The following is a 21,728-nucleotide window of genomic DNA, read 5'->3' on the forward strand; positions in this document are numbered from 1 at the left end:
ATTATGCTTTTTTTAAATTATTTGTTAAAGGACTATTAAACTAAGCCAAATATATATAAAACATATTTTTATGTTTGTAGTCTGGTAAAACGCACGCAAAATAAGAAAATCATACGAATTTGCCATTTTAAAATAAATGTTATTTTTTAATCGCGCAATAATAAAAAGAATAAAACATAAATAAGATAAAAACAATAATTTTAAAGGTATTTCTATTAAAAAAATATACATTTAAGTTTGTAAGTGAAAATTCTTGATGGAAGTTCATTGTAATTTATTATATAAATAAAACACAAGTGATACTTTAATCCACAAATTTGGAATATCCAGTGACCGGTTTCATCGCTTTCGCGACATCGTCTCGAAGATGTCGCGAAAGTGATGAAACCGGTCACTGGATATTCCAAATTTGTGGATTAAAGTATCCCTCATGTTTTATTTATATAATAAAAAAAAATAAAAAAAATATACTTAAAAGTTTTATGTTACTAAAATATAATTACTTTCTGACCGGCAGATTACGCCATTTCAAATTTAGACTAAACTTAGGTATCTGGGTTCTCATATAAAGACAAAGTATTGAACTAAAAATTATTACAATAATTTAAAGATAAAATTGAACATGAAAGTGGCAGAAACAAAAATATATTTTTTATTTGAAAAGAAATGCAAGCACTTTAAATCACATGTATTTTCTTGACATTTTCTTTTATTTCTACGTAAAATTAAGGATTTAAGTGGGAAACTCCTTAATGATTTTCCGAATGTTTGAGTTTACTGTTTACCATATTGATGTGCCATATAAATATTTATATAAAAAATAAAAAATAATAGTTTCTGATCCTATGTTTGTGGTGAAATACTCATTTGTATGTGTCAACTAATTGCTAGTACTATCTCAACACTGGACTTTTAGTCCCATGGAGTTGAGACTTATGTCTCAAATAATGAACGATAAACTTATGTATGTAAGTAAATAAACAAATTCATAAATAAATATTTACATTATATATATAAATACATATAATGAGGTATAAGAATTTACGCTTTTAGCAAATAAATTACATGAACCCAAATCAGTGTGAATTAGGTCCCACGAACTAAACGCGAACTCAATATAAACATAAGTAAAAGGTATTACATTGTCAACAACCTTGCATCTAAAATGCAAGTCACCCCGTAAATATCTTACTACCCCTACGTGTACGAAGATGGGTGATAGCGTCGGAACTCGCAAACTTCAAAGAAATAGGGAGGAAGGTTCTCGTTCAGAATAATCGAACACTTACAACGTGATCTGCCCGAGATACGAACCTGCTGCTTCGTCTTGTTAATCCACTTTCACCCGGGTGACATTTTCACAACACGTACTGATGACGGGCTTATTTTGAAGCTATTTATCATTCTTGCCACGCCGTAATAACTTAACTAGAAAATAATCGGTGAAACTTTTTTGTTTGAGAGTGTTGCAAGAATATTAAAATTAAGTTAGTTGGGACATTTGCGCCTAAACGATTTATTTAACTCAAATATCGACGGTCCCTACGTTTAATATCGAATTTGCATTTTGCGAAGTTTAAGGGAGAGCAAAAACAAATCTTGCTATTTTTTTTAAGAAGCTACCAAATACTGTGGAATTGCCAAACATGGATCTAATATATTTCAATTTTCAGATGTAGGGTTCATAGTCTTTAGTTGATGACACACACAGGCTAAAACGTTTCACCTGAAATAGTGTGATGACCGAAGAAAACAATGTCATCATTTTCTATAGAATCTAATACAGTCTTCTAATGCAACTCATTCACATCGTCTGTACCATGAAGAAATGAACTAAAAAAGAACGTCATTATTATTAATATGGATAACTTATATAGCGCCATTTTTGTAATAAAATACCTCAAGGGCGCTTTACATAGTGATTCTATTGTGAAATTAATTTAATTGAAGCTTTTAATTTTGTAACTTAATTAAAACAGTTTATTTTGTTGTCACATGCTACGGATTTATTCAAATGATTTAGAGAACAAGTGGGTTTTAAGTTTTTTCCGAAACATCAGTTCACTTTCACAGCCTCGCACCTCTGCTGGGAGAGCATTCCATGCCATAGGGCCTGCGACCGCAAATGCGCGTTCACTAAATTCAGTGCGCTGTTTGCGTAGGAGGTATAATAACTTTTCCTTTTGTCGTAGACGTAGCTGATCTAAGCGTGAGACGCCTGTCAGCTAGTTCATCTGGAATGCATAGTTCCCTTAGATATTCCGGAGCTGAGTTGTGCAGTGACTTATACATAAGCCAACAGAGTTTGTATGCGACCCTCTGTGGAAAACGTAGCCAGTGTAATTTCCGAAGTAGTGGAGTGATATGACTGAACTTAGAGATTCCGAAAATAAGTCTCGCTGCGGCATTCAAAACATATTGTAGGCGAGTCATTTTGTTCATTGGTAGACCTGCATAGATACTATTACAATAATCGACTCTAGACACTACAAACGCATTTATTAATTGACGGGCGGCATCAACCGGCAAATTTTTGCGTATGCATTTAATTTGTCGCAGCTGGTAGAAGCATGAAATTATCGTTCTACTAATTTGAGCGTCAAGAGATAGGTCAGAATCGAGTAAAACTCCCAGTAGTTTAACGGTGGGTAAAGCGGTACTCCCTACATTGGATAGAGCCGTATCCTGGATCGAATTCTGTCGTCTGGCTGAAGTCACCCACAGTTGTTCCGCCTATAAAGAGACCACAGATCGCAGTCAAAATCAGTCAGCCCAACAAGTTCAGTTCAGTAAGTCAGTACTCAGTTCCAGCATGTAGTTCAAGTGCAGTTTCTTTAACCCATCGTCGACGTAACAATCGTGCAATACCATTAATTATTAATTCGCCTTCATATAAAAATAATAATCAATATTTAACTTAATATTTTCATCTCCCATCCACCATCAAAGATGTTACTACATTATCTCTGTTGAAATCCCGTCTAAAAAAATATCTCTTTTCTCTTCCTTAATCTCTCCTCCTTTTCTCTTTCCTCTTATTTCCCTTTTCCCATTGAGTAATAGTTTTGATTTAAGGCAATTTATAAACAAATACGTATATTTATGTTTTTTTATATATCTTTGGCTTTTTAATCTTTATTTTCTATTGAATATGTTCTGTAACTTGAGTTATAAAAATAAAACTATTATATTATTGGTTGGTTTTAAGAAATCGCTTTACGGCAATAAAGCCGCCAAAGTACAAATAACATTATGGTTAAAAGTTAAATAAATAAATAAATAATAAACAAACACCAAAAAGCAACCTTGTATCTTCTGTCAATCTCTAACTAGGGTAGGAGCTCCAACTTTCAACATATGATTGCGACATATGTTTGGCAAGTCTACAGTATCTGAAAGCTTCTTAAAAAAATCTTAAGCTTTGTTTTTAATCTCATGTAAACCTTACAAAATGAAGATTCGATAGTATACGTAGGGGTCGTCGAAATATAAACGATTTTCAATCACCTCGGTGATCATTAGGTATTTAATAATTAAAATTCTATTGACCCCTGGATAGATAACCTTCGTTGAATCGACGTATTCGATTTTAAAAAATCTGTTTAATTCGCTCGTATATAGCGCCGCTGCGCTCGCCATTCCTGCCAACTCAGTCGACCCACAGAGCTTGTAGGAGACACTCATGCCAATACGAAGCGCCCGATGTAATCAACTTTATCAAAGCATGGCGCTTGGGATGGGCTGGTCATATAATTAAAAATTGAGCTCATGATGATGAACTGGCAACAAAAACATTTTTTTTTTTAAATTTGTTTTACTAAACCTAAACAGCAAAATCGCCTATTACAAAACATATAGGTTATATGAACATATTCGGTTGAATTATTTTTTTAAAAACATACATCTCTTTTTCCTCAAAATGAAGCAACAAAAATTAAAACAATTAAAAATAAATATAAAAATTGAATAATAAAATACTAATCTACTAAAAATATCTTAATATTGATGAAGAATATTTAAGAAAAGGTAATATAGAAGTCTATGCATCTAGAGTCTAGAGAGTTTATGACCTTTTATTGCCTGGTTTAATGGCAACTTTACACACTGTATAACATTCACCATTCTGCTTATATTTCAATGACCAGAATAATCGGCGCGCGTGCATGAAAAGATGTATGAATGTAGAGAAAGCGAGATCTGTATGCAAAGATAGAGTGTTGTGGCGTTCTATCCTCTCTGCCTACTCTTACGGGAAAATGGCGTGATGGTTTGTTTGTTTGTTTGTTTGTTTGTTTGCCAATAATAGGTCATAAACCCTGTAGATGATCAGACTTCTATAACCCCTTCTCTAAAATTTTCTTCATCCCTGTTTTGATATGTTAATATTTACAGCTCCCTGGAAGTTTTTTACGTTTTACTAAAGTAAAAAACATATCAAAAAAAAATTAGTCCTTTTATACTAGTAGTTTTATAACATACCTGTTTGATAAGGTTAACTTGTTTTTCGGCAAATTCGACAAAAAATAAAACTCGTAAAAAACATAACCCATATCTCAACCCTCCATAAATATATAGTTGTACAACTTTACGCCGTAATATTTTCCCAAAACCAGGGTAGGGTTTTTGCAATATGAAGTTATTTGATGATTTAGCGTGTCTGCCATTTTGAAGACTCCATATTTATGATTTGATCGGCTGATCTTTTAGTTCAACCCAGAAATTCGTTTTACACGAGTCAAAAGACTGAAAAAAAATATTGGTAATTATTCAAACATATGCAATTGAACGCAGTTATGCATAAAGCAGCCAGCCATAGAAAAGTGAAACTGAGATAATAGCACTTTTTTGAAAAGAGTGAATTATTACATTTACAAAACAGTCGGAATGATTTTGACTTTAACAAATGATAAACAATAAATACATAAGTTTTTATATATATTACAAACAAGAATCTAATTATGTATTTGACCAGATTTAATAATTTATATAGTACTAGTCATATAGTAGTTTTTCTTGTGCTGGGGTGTTATCTGCCAATTGACAAATGCCATTTTTGTAATCGACACCATTTTCAGAAGGTGATTAAAATAGTTTTTTGTATGAAAGCAGTCTGGCTGTTTTTATCATAACTTAGAATTGACCTTACTTTATACGATAACATCAATATCTCATTTTTACAAAGTTGCGGACTGGCTGCTTTTTGCATAACCACGTTCAATTAATGTAACAAATCATAGATATAAGCTAAATTTAGTGCAGAAAGTACCCTTTGCACCATAGAGTATGGATGATGATGAATCCAGCATCGTGTTTAGAGAGTATTTACAATTTTTATTACATTACTATTTGTGTTTTTCAGTTTTAAAAACACTCAAAAATCGATGAATACAGTTGAATTAAAAATAATATATGTTTTATGTTTTGAGTACGACAAAATATTTGTAGACAGGCTGGATTATTACGCTTATCAGTTCATGGTTTACCTCTTCGTTCTCATTCTCAAGGCACTCTCTTAATACCCATACACAATTCCTCTTTCTTCTCTAACTCATATAGTGTCCATGCGGCTCGACTGTGGAATCATCTCCCACCCACCATCAAAGATGTTACTACATTATCTCTGTTTAAATCACGTCTGAAGAAACATCTCCTTTCTCTTCCTTAATCTCTCCTCCTTTCCTTTTTCCTCTTTCCGCTTTTTTCCTCTTTCCCATTGAGTAATAGTTTTGATTTAAGGTAATTTATAAACAAATACGTTTATTTCTATTTTTATATATTTTTCACTTTTTAATCTTTTTTTTTTTTTTTTTTCTATCGAATATGTTCTGTAACTTGAATTATAAAAATAAAACTTTTATTTTATTGGTTGGTTGGAAGAAATTGCCATTTGGCAATAAGCCCGCCAATGTACAAATAACATTATGTACAAAAAGTTAAATAAATAAAAATAAATAAATTATTTCACTGTCTAGGCATTGCCTATCTCACCCATATCAATAAAGGTTACTCAAGCTTTTTTACGTCACAAAAGTCAACAGATTGAAGAGTTGATGATATGTGGACGTTTAAACAAAGGCAAAATGGTGAATGTTAAACAGTTTTAAGATAGCCTTTTAAATCCTTCAATGACAAGTCATAGGTTCAGTTAACGCCGTGACTTTCATAATCCCTTCTTAAAAATATATCTCCTCTCAATTGCGATAAATTTATTTTAACTATTTCTCGTATATTATTATTTCAATCAGAGGTTCCAATGTTGTCGCAATATAACACAAATAAAGCAAAAAATCCATTATTTTAAGGTTTTTTTATTCCAGTATCTTTCTGTATTAGATTTCATCTGCTTATTCGGAACCCATTGCTATCTTCATAATTTGACACAGTTAAGCCAGTGTCTTGCTAGATTCTGCTAATATACAAAATCACGAATCTAAAATTCCTAAAGTTGTTAAAAGTACTTGCGATATGTGTTGACCCTTTTTACTACGGCACTACGCACGTATAAATTTCAACTCGATCTCCCAGCGAAACATATTGTCTATTCTTAAACTTGCGAATTTCGGGGACAAAATTGAAATAAGTCATATTTATTTATTTATTTATTATATATATACGGCCTAAGCCAATTACAACAGTTACATGAAGAAACATAAATGCAAGAAACTGAACAATAAGAACAAAAAACTATTTAGCAAAGACAAACAAGGGCAAAACAATAATAGTGAACAATATATTCAAAAAAACGAAATACCAAAAACTTTGAGCTAAACCATGCCAATCTAACTTCATCCCACACTGTTGAGTCGCGAAGAGGTCTACAAAAAGCCGGAAGATTTATCCCAAAAAAGTCGTGTGATGAATTGACTAATCTACACATTATTTATGAATTTTCTTAAAACGTAACATTCTTATCTCAAATCTAGCTGCTAACTCGAATAAAGTGACATGTGAATGTAATTTTGTTTTTGTAATAATAAGCGCGCAAATAGTATTGAGATAATTTTAATGATACCATAAACATTAATTTTAATTTAAATTTTTAATTTTAATTTTAAGTTTTACTTTTGATTTTAATTTTAACTTTTGATTCCAACTCTTAATGTATACTTATTAATATGTACATCTACTACCTGCATCAAATTAATTATTGTTGGTTGTGAATTTTTACAAAGAAATATGAATGTTCATAGAAGCGGAGAGAGAGAGAGGAAAGTAGAGTTGGAGCTATACAATGTCTTCTCCCTTTTATGGACTTTTTATTTAATACTCATATTTTAACTCTCCTCCTCCAATCATAATAAATTAGTGTGAAATCTTTAATTGGTCTTACTTTTTTTAATTGTTTTGTTGTATCTTGTATTTATATGAAGTCTGTATGATTTCCTTAATAAAAAAAAAATTAATAAAAAATACGACATGTTTTTTCAAATCATCGTTGCGCTGGAAATATTGGTAGTTTATTCATATTATATAATATTTCGGATTTCTCATTACGATTTTACAATTGGGTTTCATCAAAATTAACTTAAATATTATTTTAAAATAAAATACTGTATTTTTCATTTTAATCGCCAATATTAAAATGTAAGAAAAAATATGTTAAGAAAAACATCATTATACATTGTTTAAATTATCACTGTATTTTTTAAAAAATTGTTACTTAACAGCTATTGCCAGTGCAGTGACGAAATTCTAATAAATCAAATGATGGTTAATTTATTTTCCGATAATTCTTTTGTTTTGATTTCTCATCCACATAAAACGGGCTCAACTCATGTATGATTTTATTGTGTAGTCATTTGTTTTCGCGGGAGAATGTGTTTTAGAAAAGAAATCTTCTTTATAGACCATTGGTCTAGGAGACTAGGTATATTTATTCAGGTCAATTTCTTGAAAAACAGGGTGAACCTTACCTTGCAGTTTCTATATTCTATATTAATGGTTTTATACGCACGGCACTCAGAGCCTTTTACCTTACAAATACATAAAATACATAAAATACATAATATAAATATACACTTTAAATACAAATTAAAATAAAAATAAATGTTTAATATAAAAGTGTTGATATTACAATAAAAGACAGAAGTTTTATCCAAAAACTATGCTTACAGATTAATTTTACACCATCAATATGTTCAATAAAAAAGTTTAAAAAAATTAAAATCATAAGTTTTAACATATTTTTAGTACATCAGTAGATTGAATAAAAAGGATTAAAAGTGCAGTTCTACCAAATAATACTTAAACTATAAATTATGAGGTAAAACATGCCATATTGAGGGAAATGTTTAGAAAAAAAAAGTTGTAATTGTGCTATTTCCGAAATATTAAAAAAAAAAAAAATCAATAAAAATATCATAATGCACATTAAAACAGTGTATGGGAATTCTGGTGTTTTTGCATTAAAAAAAAGTGGATTCAGATTCTTAATTCAACTTAGAGCATTTTACAACAAATGTGGAGTTTGGTGTTTTATTCACTCATAAAATAGCTTGTTGTGATAATTTCTGTATTTTTAACTTCAAAATGGCAAAAAGTCGACTCTCGTATTTTATCCTCCAATGTATAGATATCTTATGTACATTACAAAATATAAAATTTTAATTTTTACAATCATAAATAATAAAAAAGTTCACAAAATTACACGTCGGTAGACATAATATCGTGACTAAGTAAGGGTATCTTGTATCGAAAAACTCCCTCAGAAACGCGAAAAATGTCAATGTCTAAAGTAATATTGTTCAACACAGAAGTAGTCCTTCCAACAAGCATAAACATTGACAGGTTGGTCCTGTATATTGGAATGTGGAACGGTCTATGTTGACGCTGTCTAAGATTATAATCTGGGTAATACTCCAAACTTTTTTTTTTTTTAAGTAATACTTGAATTCCTTTTATATACTTTAATTTTCAGACTATTTCTTAAAAGCCGTAATTAACTTGCTACCATGGGACCACAACCTTGTTTTGCATAACCTATTATGTTGCATAAATCTTTATTTTTCTCTTTGCTAAGCTTAGTTTTACTTTTTATTTTGTATTGCAGCACGTTTTATTGTGAAAATGTGATTTTGTTGTTTAAAAAAAATAAATTGTATTTGTATTATTTTTGTAAATGCCCTTTGGGTGCATTTTTAAATTACAATAAAAAAAATCATGTGTTTGCAAAGTTTATAAAAAACTTGGTCATGTTTTTTTTTAGGTATTTGATTCTTGGTCTACCGTGTACTTTTTCCACACTAAGGCCTTAACGAATGTAATCACCGACCAAGAACACATGGGTCGTAACTAATCCAATTATTTGTGGTTTCTGCTATTTCACAGAATGATAAGGAAGAAATACATTATGGTCATAATATCGGAAAACGTTTTTTGGCTTGTGTAATGAGTTGTATTTACTAAAAGGAAAATACAATTGGCTCCTATAATGCCTTTTGATATTCAAAATGTAATTTACTATTTTTATTTTTTTTAATTATAATTTAATACATAAATTACGCTTTAAGAAAAAAAAAATACATGGCCAAAATAATAATAATACAATGTGTACTTGCAATCCTTAATAGTAGAGTACAATGTGTTATGTTTATTTCCCATTATAAGTTCTTTGTAGCATCTATCTATGTAGGTAAACCCGTACTAATATAGATGCAAGTTGTATATGTATGATGTGGAATCGGTAGGGTATTGCACCCGCAGGCAGCACAGCAGGAAGCGACCACCAGACAATCCACGGTAACAATAGGGCTACTACTACTACCATCACGCCATTTACCCGTAGTGGTAAGCAGAGAGAATGAACCGCCACACTAGTCCATCCTGGCATATATTTCTAGCTTCTTCCACATTCATAAATCTTGTCATACATGCCCTTCGGTTTTGTCTGCTTTTGGCATGACCAGACTTAAGATTTGGGTTTATCTGATCGTGCCACCTTCCTTGGTCATCCTCGTCTCACGTTACTGTTCATTTTTGCCACCCATACTTGTTTTACCATTCTTTTGTCATCCATTCGCTCTACATGACCAAACCATCTCAGAGACCCTTTTTTAATCTTATCAATGAGGAACTTCAGCCCTACGGAAAATCGGCTACAAAAAATATTTTCTTGCGCGCGGTAAAAATAAGACCATTAAATTGTACATGGGAAAACATTTTATTGAATTTTTTTTCCCTCTGTTGAAATACATTTAAATACGAATAACTCCCTAGGGAGGAAATCCAGCCAGTCTGCAAGCATTTGGACATACTCAAAGATTGTTGAACATATTTTTATATAATAATGAAAGTCACGAAAACAATTATAACTTCAAATCTTTAAAAAAAAACAATGAAATCCACTTTGAACTTTAGCTAAATTATACTTTTGACAGTATACGTGCAACTGTCTTTTTGTTTCAAATTTTATCGAAAAATTTTACCCTGGTGGTGACTTTTTAAAATAAATTAAAATGTTTTTTTTAAAAAAAAGGAATTACCCGCTAAGCCTCTATTTAGAGGCTTTTCAGCAGGTTACATAGAGGGAATATGGAAGGAAGTAATGAAAAATACATCACAACACCCAGACCGATTGAGAAAAAAACCTTTCTTAGATTTTTTCTCGCAATTTGCGGGAATCGAATCCGCGACGTCAGTTTTACAGTTAGCCGACTAACCAACTGCGCCACAGCGCCTGTCTCAAATATGTATACAAAATAATAAACTAGTCGCCGAGTGATGAACATCTTTGAAATCAATTTATACACCGATTATTGGTATGTAGCAGATCTACACTGGGATTGTTAAGTGAAATCATGATGATTATTCATGATTCCCTTTCCGCACCTAATGGTGCATAAGGTACTAGATTGGTACACCAATTGCAGCATATTTCAATCAATTTTGCTTCATGAAGGTAAAGTGATCAGTCTTACGCTTCAGGTGGCCTCCGTGGTGTAGGGGTCAAGACGCTTGACTCACGCACGGAAGGTTCCGGGTTCGATTCCCGGTGAGAACACAAAAATTAAAAATGTGATTTTTCTCAAGCCTGGTTGTTCTGTAATGTAATTCACCACTGTAATTGGGCCTTCTGGCCTGTTGTGGTGCAAAAAAAAAAGAAAAATGAAAAGGTACCAGAGTGTCCAGAGACTTTGAAATATTTTAGTGTGAAAACACCCTTTTAAATAAATGTTTCATTTCAATCATGTCGGGAATCGAACCCGAGACCTCTTGCATAGTAGGCAAACGCGCTGACTATTACACCACGAGGCTGACACATACAAAATAATTTATAAATTTTAAGTAAAAAATTTAAAAAAAAAAAAGTTAATATACTGATCAAACTAACAAATTAATATGTCAAAAGTGATGATGAGATTAGTGGTGAATATCTAGACATTTACAGGGCATATCAATTGTCACTGTAATTATGTTTTTCATGTCAACTATGTCAGGAATCGAACTAAAGGCTCCTTGCATGGTAGTCAAATGCGTTGATCATTTTACAACGAGGCGGATAAAATTAATAATAAAATTCCAAGTTTCATACTTCGTCCATAAAATCAAATGAATACAAAGTTTAAGCATTTTTCGGCAATTTATTTTGAATCAAGTGTGCTGTCCATATTATATTATAAAAACATAAATGATTTAACATGTAGGTATATATATTTAATAATGTAATATTACATAATTTTATTTTTGAACCATTAAACATTAAACATTTGTATTTGAATTCAAAAGATTTAGATAGCAAACGGTTATTTGTTTGTGTCAAAGGGTTGGGGTTTGAGATTTATAAAAACGCAACCCTTTCAAATTTTCTCTCTTCCAAATTGATTAGAGTCTCATTTTATAGAGCACATGTGCTACTTGAAGTCTTATATCTGCAACCCCAAGCATTTTTTTTAGGAAAACCCCAAATAGAATCCAGGACCGCAATATTGTGAATCTTTCGAAACTAAATCCTTGTTTAATGCAAAGAACTTCAATGGATATATCACGTATGAACAAATCTACTATGTTTTATTAAAAAAAAGTTTTTTATTATTGATTGAATCGGCGTTCACTTCGTAACACTTTGTTAAAAATGAATACAAAAATAAAACTTTGTTACTAGTTTTACACGAGTTTATTCTTCATAAGAACACTACCATAGTTTCGGAAGAACACTTCTTCCATCGAATGGAGATATAATATATTATGTATGTTTTATATTAGTTTTATATCACCTGTCGATGAGAGGGGAGCTCTCCTGAAACCATAGTATTGTTCTTGTAAAATAATAAACTCGTGTTATACTAACAATAAAGTTTTTTTAATGTAATAATTTAGAACATTTAAGTTTGTAAGTGAAAATTCTTGATGGAAGTTCATTGTAATTTATTATATAAATAAAACACGGGTGATACTTTAATCCACAATTTGTGGATTAAAATATCACTCGTGTTTTATTTATATAATAAGAAAGTAATAATATAGTTTAACGTTCGTCTCTATGTTAATTCTTAATTCAAGACGATTTCCGATTTTCAATAAAAAACAATATTTTTATCCTCATACATATTCTATCGATTTTTAACAACCCAAATACTAAATGTCAAGATTTAAATTTGCATTTTAAAGTAGCAAATATTTTATAAAACAGCTTAGAAATCTGACCAGGTTAAAAAAACAGGCTAGTTGTTATGATTCGCAGAGAATCTCAGTACGCTCAGGTCCGGAGCAGGCATGAGAGTGCTTTGGTGATATGGAGTCCACACGAGGCAAGATATTCCCTAATGATGGAGAGGGTCAGAAAAAACACTATATGAGGGTAGTTATCCGTGACTCGATCTAATTGCATTCTTCTTGGGCATGCTGAGGGCCAACATTTTGCAATTTTTAAGGGATGGGTTCACACTGAAAAAAATTTTTAGGCTGATAAGAGGTTACATGGAAAACTCAGCCATTTTAGAGATAATGAACTTTTATATTCCTGATGATTATTTCCGAGAGCGTCAACACAGACTGTTTTATCTCCGGCTTCCAGAACCAACGTGTCTCTGGTAATGCCAATTAGAAGGGCAGTCAGACAACTGAACATGGTCACTTTGGAGATCGACATCTTTCACATCAGTGAGACTATGCTTCAGAGGCAAATACTCTTGCTAATGGAGAGTATTATACCTTAATAATGTCGAACCATTGCTAAGGGGTTCTTGGCCAAATATTTTGTCCCAACCAACCGCCTTAAATATGTACGGTTAGATTGTTGAGGGTTGGAGCTTCTACTCTAGTTTGAGATTAACACTAATTTAACTATTTAATGCGTATTATTACACGATGAATAAGATACAGCTTTTGGTTATGTAGCGCAAGCGTAGCGGCGGTGATGGGTTGAAGTGACTGCACTTGAACTACATGCTGAAACTGAGTGACTGACTGACTGAACTTTACTGGACTGAATTGGGCGTTGACTGCACCCTGTGGTCTCTTTATTGGCCACATTTTTTTGTTCTTTATATTTCTATAGTAAGGACGATGTTCATGTACTGCAGGATGTTGATCTCGTGTTTTGGAGAATGAAATGAATTGAATTGAATAAAAAATGCTGACTTCCTTCATCGGTCGTCGCGCTGTAATTTCTGGTGAAATTATTTATCACGTGTGATACATCCACTATAAACTGTGAAGCTCAAAAATATTTTTTTTTTATTTGTAATATTATTTTGAATTCGAAATATTGTCTTAATTTTGTTAAATAAAACTGACGAAAGTTTTCTATGGATAAAGTTATCATTTCCAGTTGCTTTCAGTTTCAATGCTGAAGAGCAGCGTTTATTTTATAATTAAAAAAATACATACAGGAATTTGTTACCCACTAAGTCTAAAAACTTTTCAGTGGGACCCTTTTTTTTATGATAGGTTTATATTACATTTATTTTATTTATATTTTACAAATTTAGTCCTTTTTTTTCATTTGAAGATCTTTCATGTTAATGATGGTTTGTGGGAGATCATTGAACAATCTTGGAACAACGCAATTTAATGTTCGCTTTCCGAAGTAATTTGTAATTCGGGAAACAAACAGGGAACCCTTAGTTTTTAATCTAGTGTTGTGAGTGTGGGAAACTCTTTTTTTATATTCCGGATCAACAAATTGATCTACAATCAATTTGTAGTCACAAAAATGTTTTACCGGCAGGACAATACAGAATTAAAAAAAAAAAAAAAAAAAAAAAAAAATATATATATATGTTCTTCTACCCTATTCGAGTCTTTTTCCGCACAATCGACCATCTATTCCTTGGTCTGCTTTTCGAACGCTTCTATTGGGGCACTCGTTTCGTAAGATTTTTTTTATGCCCTTTTGTCTGTCATTATTTCTTCGTATCCTGCCCATCGTAACCTTGGCTGCTTACAGAAGTTTTCTTGGAATGTATATATTAAATATTTATAATGCTTTATTGAGTTAGTAAGTTCTTTTATTTATTTAGTTTTTATTACAATTAATACTTTTGATTTACTTAAACGGAGCAGAAAAATATATCACCCCTTCAACGCAACCATAAATTTACTAGTTTGATTAATAGCACTGTTATTTTTTACGATATTGAAAAACAATATTTTTACGGATTTTCTTTGTGAGAAAATAACGTCCTAGTTTGAAGGCTTACGACTGCTAGTCATTTAAAATAAAGTTTCCCAGTAATTTATTGACGTGTTTTGAAGCCTTTTGTGAAAAACTTTTTAAGCTCAGATAGATACTTTTATATGTTCTACATATAATTGTCATTATGAAGTTTTTATTTGCGATGTTTGATATGTGTGACTTGTAAGAAAATCAAAATATTTTCAAAAGAAACTTAAATTGGTTTGCAACAGTTAAGTACATTGTGTTATTGATGTATGGGATAGAAGTATGGATTTGGACTATGAAAAAAAACAAGGATGAAAATAGGTTAAATGCTGAGGAAATGCGATCTCTCAGGTGAATGTGTGGTAAAACTATGTACGATAAACTCACAAATGTCGAGATCCGTACATTATGTGAGGCTTAAATAAGTATCATCGACAAAATCAAAAAAAAAGTCTGCGTTGGCTTGGACATGTAGAGTGGATGGACGGCGAAAGGATGGCTAGAAAGTAGTAGCTGCTCGATTATAGATTAATCTTCCTACTGATTTTAGAGACGCCCCTTCTTTATTTACATTTAAATGAAGATTGAAATGTCACTATCTCAATGTTGTTACTTTCTCCTGCTTCTTTCTTTCCCACCCTCCCCACTCTCTTCACAGTATAGTGTAAATTGTGAGTAATTTTTTTTTCGAAATTTTGTATAAAATCACAAGAATCTGTATAATTACCTAGAATATGTCCATGTACTTTTAATTTTTTTAAACTGAACGGTTTGGATAGGTTGAAAAAAAATTCCATAAAGCAATATGCCCGCTTTTATATGTATATAAATTTTATATGGATATAAAATTTAAATACATTTATAATTGAAGACATGAGTGGATAAAAGTGTTAAAAAAATATATGTGGTTTAAAGAGTAGCTACCTATTTCTATGGGATGTTTGTTTGCATTGTATTTTACTTGGCCTGTCACTTGTCAAACACTTAAAGTTTTGAACTGTGATTTATCATTTCCAAATTTTTTTTTGTGCAATGTGCCCAAGCGCAGAAATGCAACAAAAATACAACGAAAAGACTTTATTTTAATACACCTAAGAACCTGACAACGTTAAGGAACTGGTGTCATGGAAGGTATAGACAAAGTACAATTATTTAACGCAAGAGAGATGGAAGTATAGACCACAATAATCTACAAGTATTTTGTCGTGCAAAACAACATCCTTGACAAAAACAAACAATAAGTAGTGATATTTGGGGTGAATTTTTTAACACAAGTACAATAATTATTGATAAAATAAAAACTTCATTTGCTTTTTAAATCAGTTTTTTGCTACTTTTTTATGGTGTAGTTGGCTTTATATGAAAGGACTTTACATAAAATCTTCATTTTTTTAAAAAAAAATTACGTTATTAAAAAAAAACTATATAACGCTTTTTTCCACTCATGTCTTCAATTGTAATAACAGTAGCATTTTTCACGTCTTAAGAACAAATTGTAGAAAATTTTATTTTCTGAAAAAAATAAAAAATAAATAGTATTTTTTGTACAATGCACAAGTAAAGAGTGGTTGCGCAAAAACCTTATTAAATTTTAAAACCACTATAATTAAAAAAAATTAATATTTTATCTTTGGCAAAACTGTAATTCGATCCCTAAAAAAATATATTTATTAACCTACATTTATAATAAAACGCACGAATTATAACTTTGTACCTGTCGTGTAAAAGCCCTCTGGGTGTATATAATAATAAATAAATATATTTAAAAAAATAAGTAATACAAAAGTGGTGATACTGACGCGCGCACAGGCTTACCAAATCAGAAAATTTGGAATTTGAATAAAGGCTTAAGAACATACAAAATATTTATTGTGTATGCAGTAAATTGAAAAAATTCCATATTCAAATTTGGTAAGGTATCCAAAATAAAATACTTTCATCGGATTTAATTCTACTTTAATTTTTTTTGAAAAATAAGAGTGTATAATCTTACGTGTTTCATCTTGATATGATATTAAAAAACTATTATTTCAAACTGCATCAAACTGTTATCAAACTATTAATATTGATAATATCCTCATAAGATTAAATGCGTCACATTATACACTCTTGTATATTTTTTAAAAAGTAGAATTTAATGCAATGAAAGGTGCTTTGTAAAGTCAATAAATCTAATGCGCAATATCTCCATTCGTATAAAGACAGGTACTCCCCTGGACTTCAATATAGAAATAATCTGAAAAGTTCTAGCGTCAATCGGTAGGAAAGTAATAAAACCTTACTTTTTAGTTTCCGTTTGCAATTCTCGGAGTCACGACAAAAAATTCAAAACCATCTAGAACACTTTTCTTCATTCGATTTAAAAAGCGGGTTGGGATTATTAAAGGTAATGGAGTTACCTTGCTGATTCAGGAAACTTGCAGGCACTTTATTCATTCATTAATTATACCCCTTTTGCAACAAATGATGCATAGGGCACTGCATCAACCGCAGCGAACTTTGACCGTTTTTGTAAAAAAAAGTAAAGATGATCAGTTATATGCTTCAAATACCAGTCCAGGAACTGTGAAATATTCTTGTGCTAAAACTTTTTCAATAAATGTTTCATATCGACCATTTCAGGAATCAAACCCAAGATCTCTTGTATTGTGAGACACCTACATATAATCAATCATAATAAGTTTCTTTCACACTCAGTGGTACACAGAGTTCAATTCATTTCAATTCAATTCTTGTATTCAAAATAATACTCAGTATATATTATAAAAAGAAAAAAATACATAAAAGAGACTCTTGTCAAAGTAATGGGAGAATCCTGCTCCGGAAAATACTTAAAACATATTAACATCTAGAGCGATGTAGTTCAGCATAGCGCTAGTCTTTCCAACAGGCATAACCATCGGCAAGTTGGTCCTGTATATTTGAATATGAAACAATCTATGCTGACGCTGTCTTAGGTGATGATGAAGATTTAACATATCAATGCTCATCACAATCCTAGAATTATCGACCGTATCGTGCAACAATCGATAAAAAGATGCAGTCAAATACAAATTTAAAGTTGTACTTGGAGAAACTCAGTTGAAGAGAGCCAAGAATAATATACGCACTTTCGCATGTAGAGATATTTGAGAAACTTTATTTGGATTTTATCTATAGTAAAAGAGTTCTTGTGACCCACAAATCATCGAGCCAATCCAAGTCTACTTCGTACCAAGAGGTTGTGAAGATTAACAGTTTGCGGGTATTTTTGAAAACCTTGGCAGTATGCAGAATAAATCCTAATATATTCAATGCTTTTACCACCAATTATATCTATGTGATTATAAAATATTTGGGTGCTCACAAATCTAGCGCCCAGATCCTTAACATTTGATGTTCTTGAGACAAATTTTGGTTATTCATTTTGTAGCAAAAAAATAGAGTTTTTTCGGCCCTAGTGAAAGACGTGACCGAACATTTAGAAACATTAAACCTAAGATTGTTTCACCTTCCTCATTCACATTTATCAGATATATCCGCTTGGAGAAGATAACAACCGTCAAATGTGTTCATCTTTAAGAAAAATATTAGGGCATCCGCAAATAACAGAAAACGCTAGTTTAAATTACATTTTAAATATTATTAATGAAAATAGTGAACAACTTTGGACCCAGGTAAGAGCCTTGCGGGACATCGGAGAAAGTATAGAAATGCTCCAACGCGAATGTACCCTAGTGACTTATTGGTTTCTATTTTGGAGGTAATTCGCCATTAATATCTGCATTTGTAAACCAGATGCAGCGTATTTTGATTACTTGTTACATAAAGGTAAAGAGATCAGTCCCACCATTTAGGTGAACTTTAGTATGTGGTGGGAAAACGAATTCCTACGTGGATGCGGGACAAAAAATTACGGGGGGCGAAGCTCTAGAGCTTTTACGATATTATCTAGCGGAGTAGACTGTATTTTAATTTTAATTAAATAAGTTAATGTCCTTAATATGTGGTATGCAGTGTCAATTGGTCACAACCCAACGAATGAGATGGATTAGGAATGGATGCCACTTACCTGGTTTTTTCTTAATGGAATTGCGGTGGTCCAATTGGTAAATTGCAAGCGGTACCAACACTAGGACAGGCCCCCAATTTGGAAATGACCACTGGTAGTTGGTGCAAACAAAGTTTATGGTGCGGCATACGTTTAACAAAATAAACGCGCGATTCACTACATAAGGTCTAATTGTGGTAGATGATCAAAGGGTTCTAAATAGGGAAGTGAACAGTAGTTGTGGGTAAAAAAATGTGGAGTTGTGACATTAAACATTGTTAAAAATGCATACCCATATAATTCGCAACCAGTACGTTATACTTCCCTATTATTATATTCTGTTTCCGTGATTTTAATATTAGACGTTAAAATAAGCGGTGTCCGTTTTTTACCAAATGTAATAACGAGCACCAAAAGTAAAAGAAAATGCTAAAATTATACGTCATTTGAAAGATGTTTTTTTGCTCTTCGAGAAATTGCATTTGTTTATTCGTTATACTTATTATTTTATTTGATTATAAGCCTTTAAAATGTCAAGTAGATGAAAGTGAGAATTTTTGACACCTTTTTTCTGTCCGCGTTTAATCGAGGTAATAAGCTACAAAAGCACCTTGCGATATTTGCCCGGTGTACAGTGAAGATGCTAAAATTATTGACTAACTTGTTGTAAAATAATAAAGGAGAATCCAGTCTTGGGCAATACGTAGTGATCATTATTCATTTAATTGTGTGTGTAGTGGTCAAGACGCTTGACTAACACACAGAAGTTTCCGGGTTCTATTCCAATTGAAAACACAAAAGTTAAATGTGATTTTTCTCAAGCCTGGGTGTTCTGTAATGTAATTCACCGCTGTAATTGGGCCCCCTGGCCTGATGTGGTGCACAAAAAAAATCATTTGGAAAATAAACTGTCATAACCTTTGCTCTTTTTTTAAACATTTATGTAACTTCTTCCATCGAGTTTAATTTTCTCCTTTAACACCAGTTGAGTTAAACTTAATTGGTAGCATTTAAGAAAATAAAGTCTTTGTAGAAAACATAAAAATACTTGCTCTGTACTGATCGAAAATAGCAGTACAAAGGATATGTCTGGAATTAAACGGTCAGTTCAGTTCAAAGGTTATATATTTACACATTAAGGAAAGGCATGAATTTTTTTTATTTTTAATAATTTTAAAATGATATTGATATAAAATTTACTGGTACTTATTGTTTTATATTGCCATTAAAATAACTTATTTTTGTTTCCAAAGCATAGAATTGAACGGCAACAATGTGATATTAAATCTTTAAAACCAATCAAATAAACGTAGTACTTTTTATAATTGGTTCACATATTATTTATATTTTTGTTTTCCATTACTTTATATTTGTTGTTTTTATATATAAAACCATATTATTTATGTTTAAGTAACATGTATTCTTAGCACATATATTTACTTTATATTTGTATAAAAACATTTTTTTATTTCTCACACGTGATTAGCAAAGCATTTATAATTAAGTAGTTTTAGTTTTTTATTATTTGTTATTGTTATATTAGTTTAGAACTACTTATGCTCTAAAAGATGAAAAATCTCCATCTTAGAACAGGCTGAGCCATGTTAGATGGAGACTATTATAAACAGAGAGCACTCCGTTTTCATTTTTTATTCATTGGTTTTATATAGATTCCTTGTTATTGAATATTTATACTAATTTTATGCAATAAATTAATAAAATAAAAATAATAAAAATGCGAGGCAACCACCCGTCTCATATTCTAATTATATTTAATTTAACATGAACAAAAAAAAATTGTGACATATTTAAAAAATATTTTTAATGTTTACGGTTTTACAAGCAGAAGTTTTAAAATGATACTAAAATAAAATAATTGTCATATTATAAGCAATTTTATTCAGTTTTATTAGTGAATAAATAAAATTCTGTTTTTGACAGTAAAAAACTAAATGCTTGAAACATTTTTAATACTAAACTCAATTTTAGGATATTAAAAAAAATTGCCAATAAATTAATAATTTAAAGCTTGTAAAAACAATTGGTCTCCTTAGTCTAAGACCGGAACAATTTGCTTTCCTTTGTACCGGAATATTAAATTGGTTTTCTTCATTTTTCTTCATAAACAAAGGAAATCGTTGTTTGTTTTTTACAGGCACTACAAACTGGATGCGGAGATTGGGATGATGACATGGAGAATCTACCCTTGTGACGTACCAAGCCCCCAGGGAGCTAAACACAGGGGTAGTGTCTACTCGCTAGTCAGAAGAGGAAGTCAGGTGGTGAGTTAACAACTCTTTCTTTAAAAGTAAATGTTTAACGCTTACATTCTTGAAAATACATTCTTCGCAGATTAAAGAAAAGCTCAAAGTCTCACCAAAATCATCATCGTCATACTCTTTTCCACACCAGAGGTGCACAAGGCACGTCATTAGTAAATCAAACGCAAAATATTGCAGTTTTGATATCATTTAAAACGAATATTTTCTTTTCACCCTTCCAGGAATCGAAGTCAGAATTTGATGAACTTTTTTAAAAATAAAAAAATGTCTAATGTTTTAAAAATGTCTTTAAGGCTAGAAAATGTATTTGGGGTTAAAAGCGACTGGTAGGATTAAAACGTTTGCCTTTTAAAATGTAAAAGTAAAAGTTTATCACCTTTGTTCTGATAGGAATCCTTTCTTTTTTCTAACTTACTCGTAACAGATTCAGAGCCAGTGAAAAAAATGGAGAATAACAAATCGCTTCACAGGTAAGGATCAGGTGTCTGATTAATATTTTTTGCGGTGTTCGTAACCTCGTAATTTAAAATAAATGTTTTTCTATTAACTAAAAAATTACGTGCCAGATAAAAAAGAGGTTCCCCTTCCATACAACGATTTGATGTTTAAATTTTACAGACAATATTTGTTAAGAAAATCAACACGATTTTTTAACATTTAAAATCGAGAAAGATGGGATTTGTGAATTATCCCCTAGTTGACAAAGTTATTTGATTTTTATATTATCTCAAAAAATAATTGATTTTTGAATTCACAATTTTTTTTTTCTTTTAAAAAAAATATTTATAAACCTTAATTGCAGTCAGTAAAGAGA

General features: G+C 31.2%; 1 protein-coding gene across 1 annotated transcript in view; it reads left to right on the forward strand.

Moving 5' to 3' along the window:
* Window positions 1–21,728, forward strand: part of LOC148282708 (atrial natriuretic peptide receptor 1-like) — a gene marked incomplete at its 3' end in the record, with an annotated part of 177,922 nt that overhangs the window by 87,972 nt on the left and 68,222 nt on the right. The window contains exon 8 of the mRNA XM_088224655.1: window positions 20,788–20,914. Coding sequence (XP_088080781.1) covers window positions 20,788–20,914 — 127 coding nt within the window. The remainder of the gene's footprint in view (window positions 1–20,787; window positions 20,915–21,728) is intronic.

Source organism: Micrasema longulum, unplaced genomic scaffold, assembly GCF_059751315.1.
Source record: "Micrasema longulum isolate JH-2025_06_02 unplaced genomic scaffold, ASM5975131v1 h1tg000303l, whole genome shotgun sequence".
NCBI classification, from domain to species: domain Eukaryota; kingdom Metazoa; phylum Arthropoda; class Insecta; order Trichoptera; family Brachycentridae; genus Micrasema; species Micrasema longulum.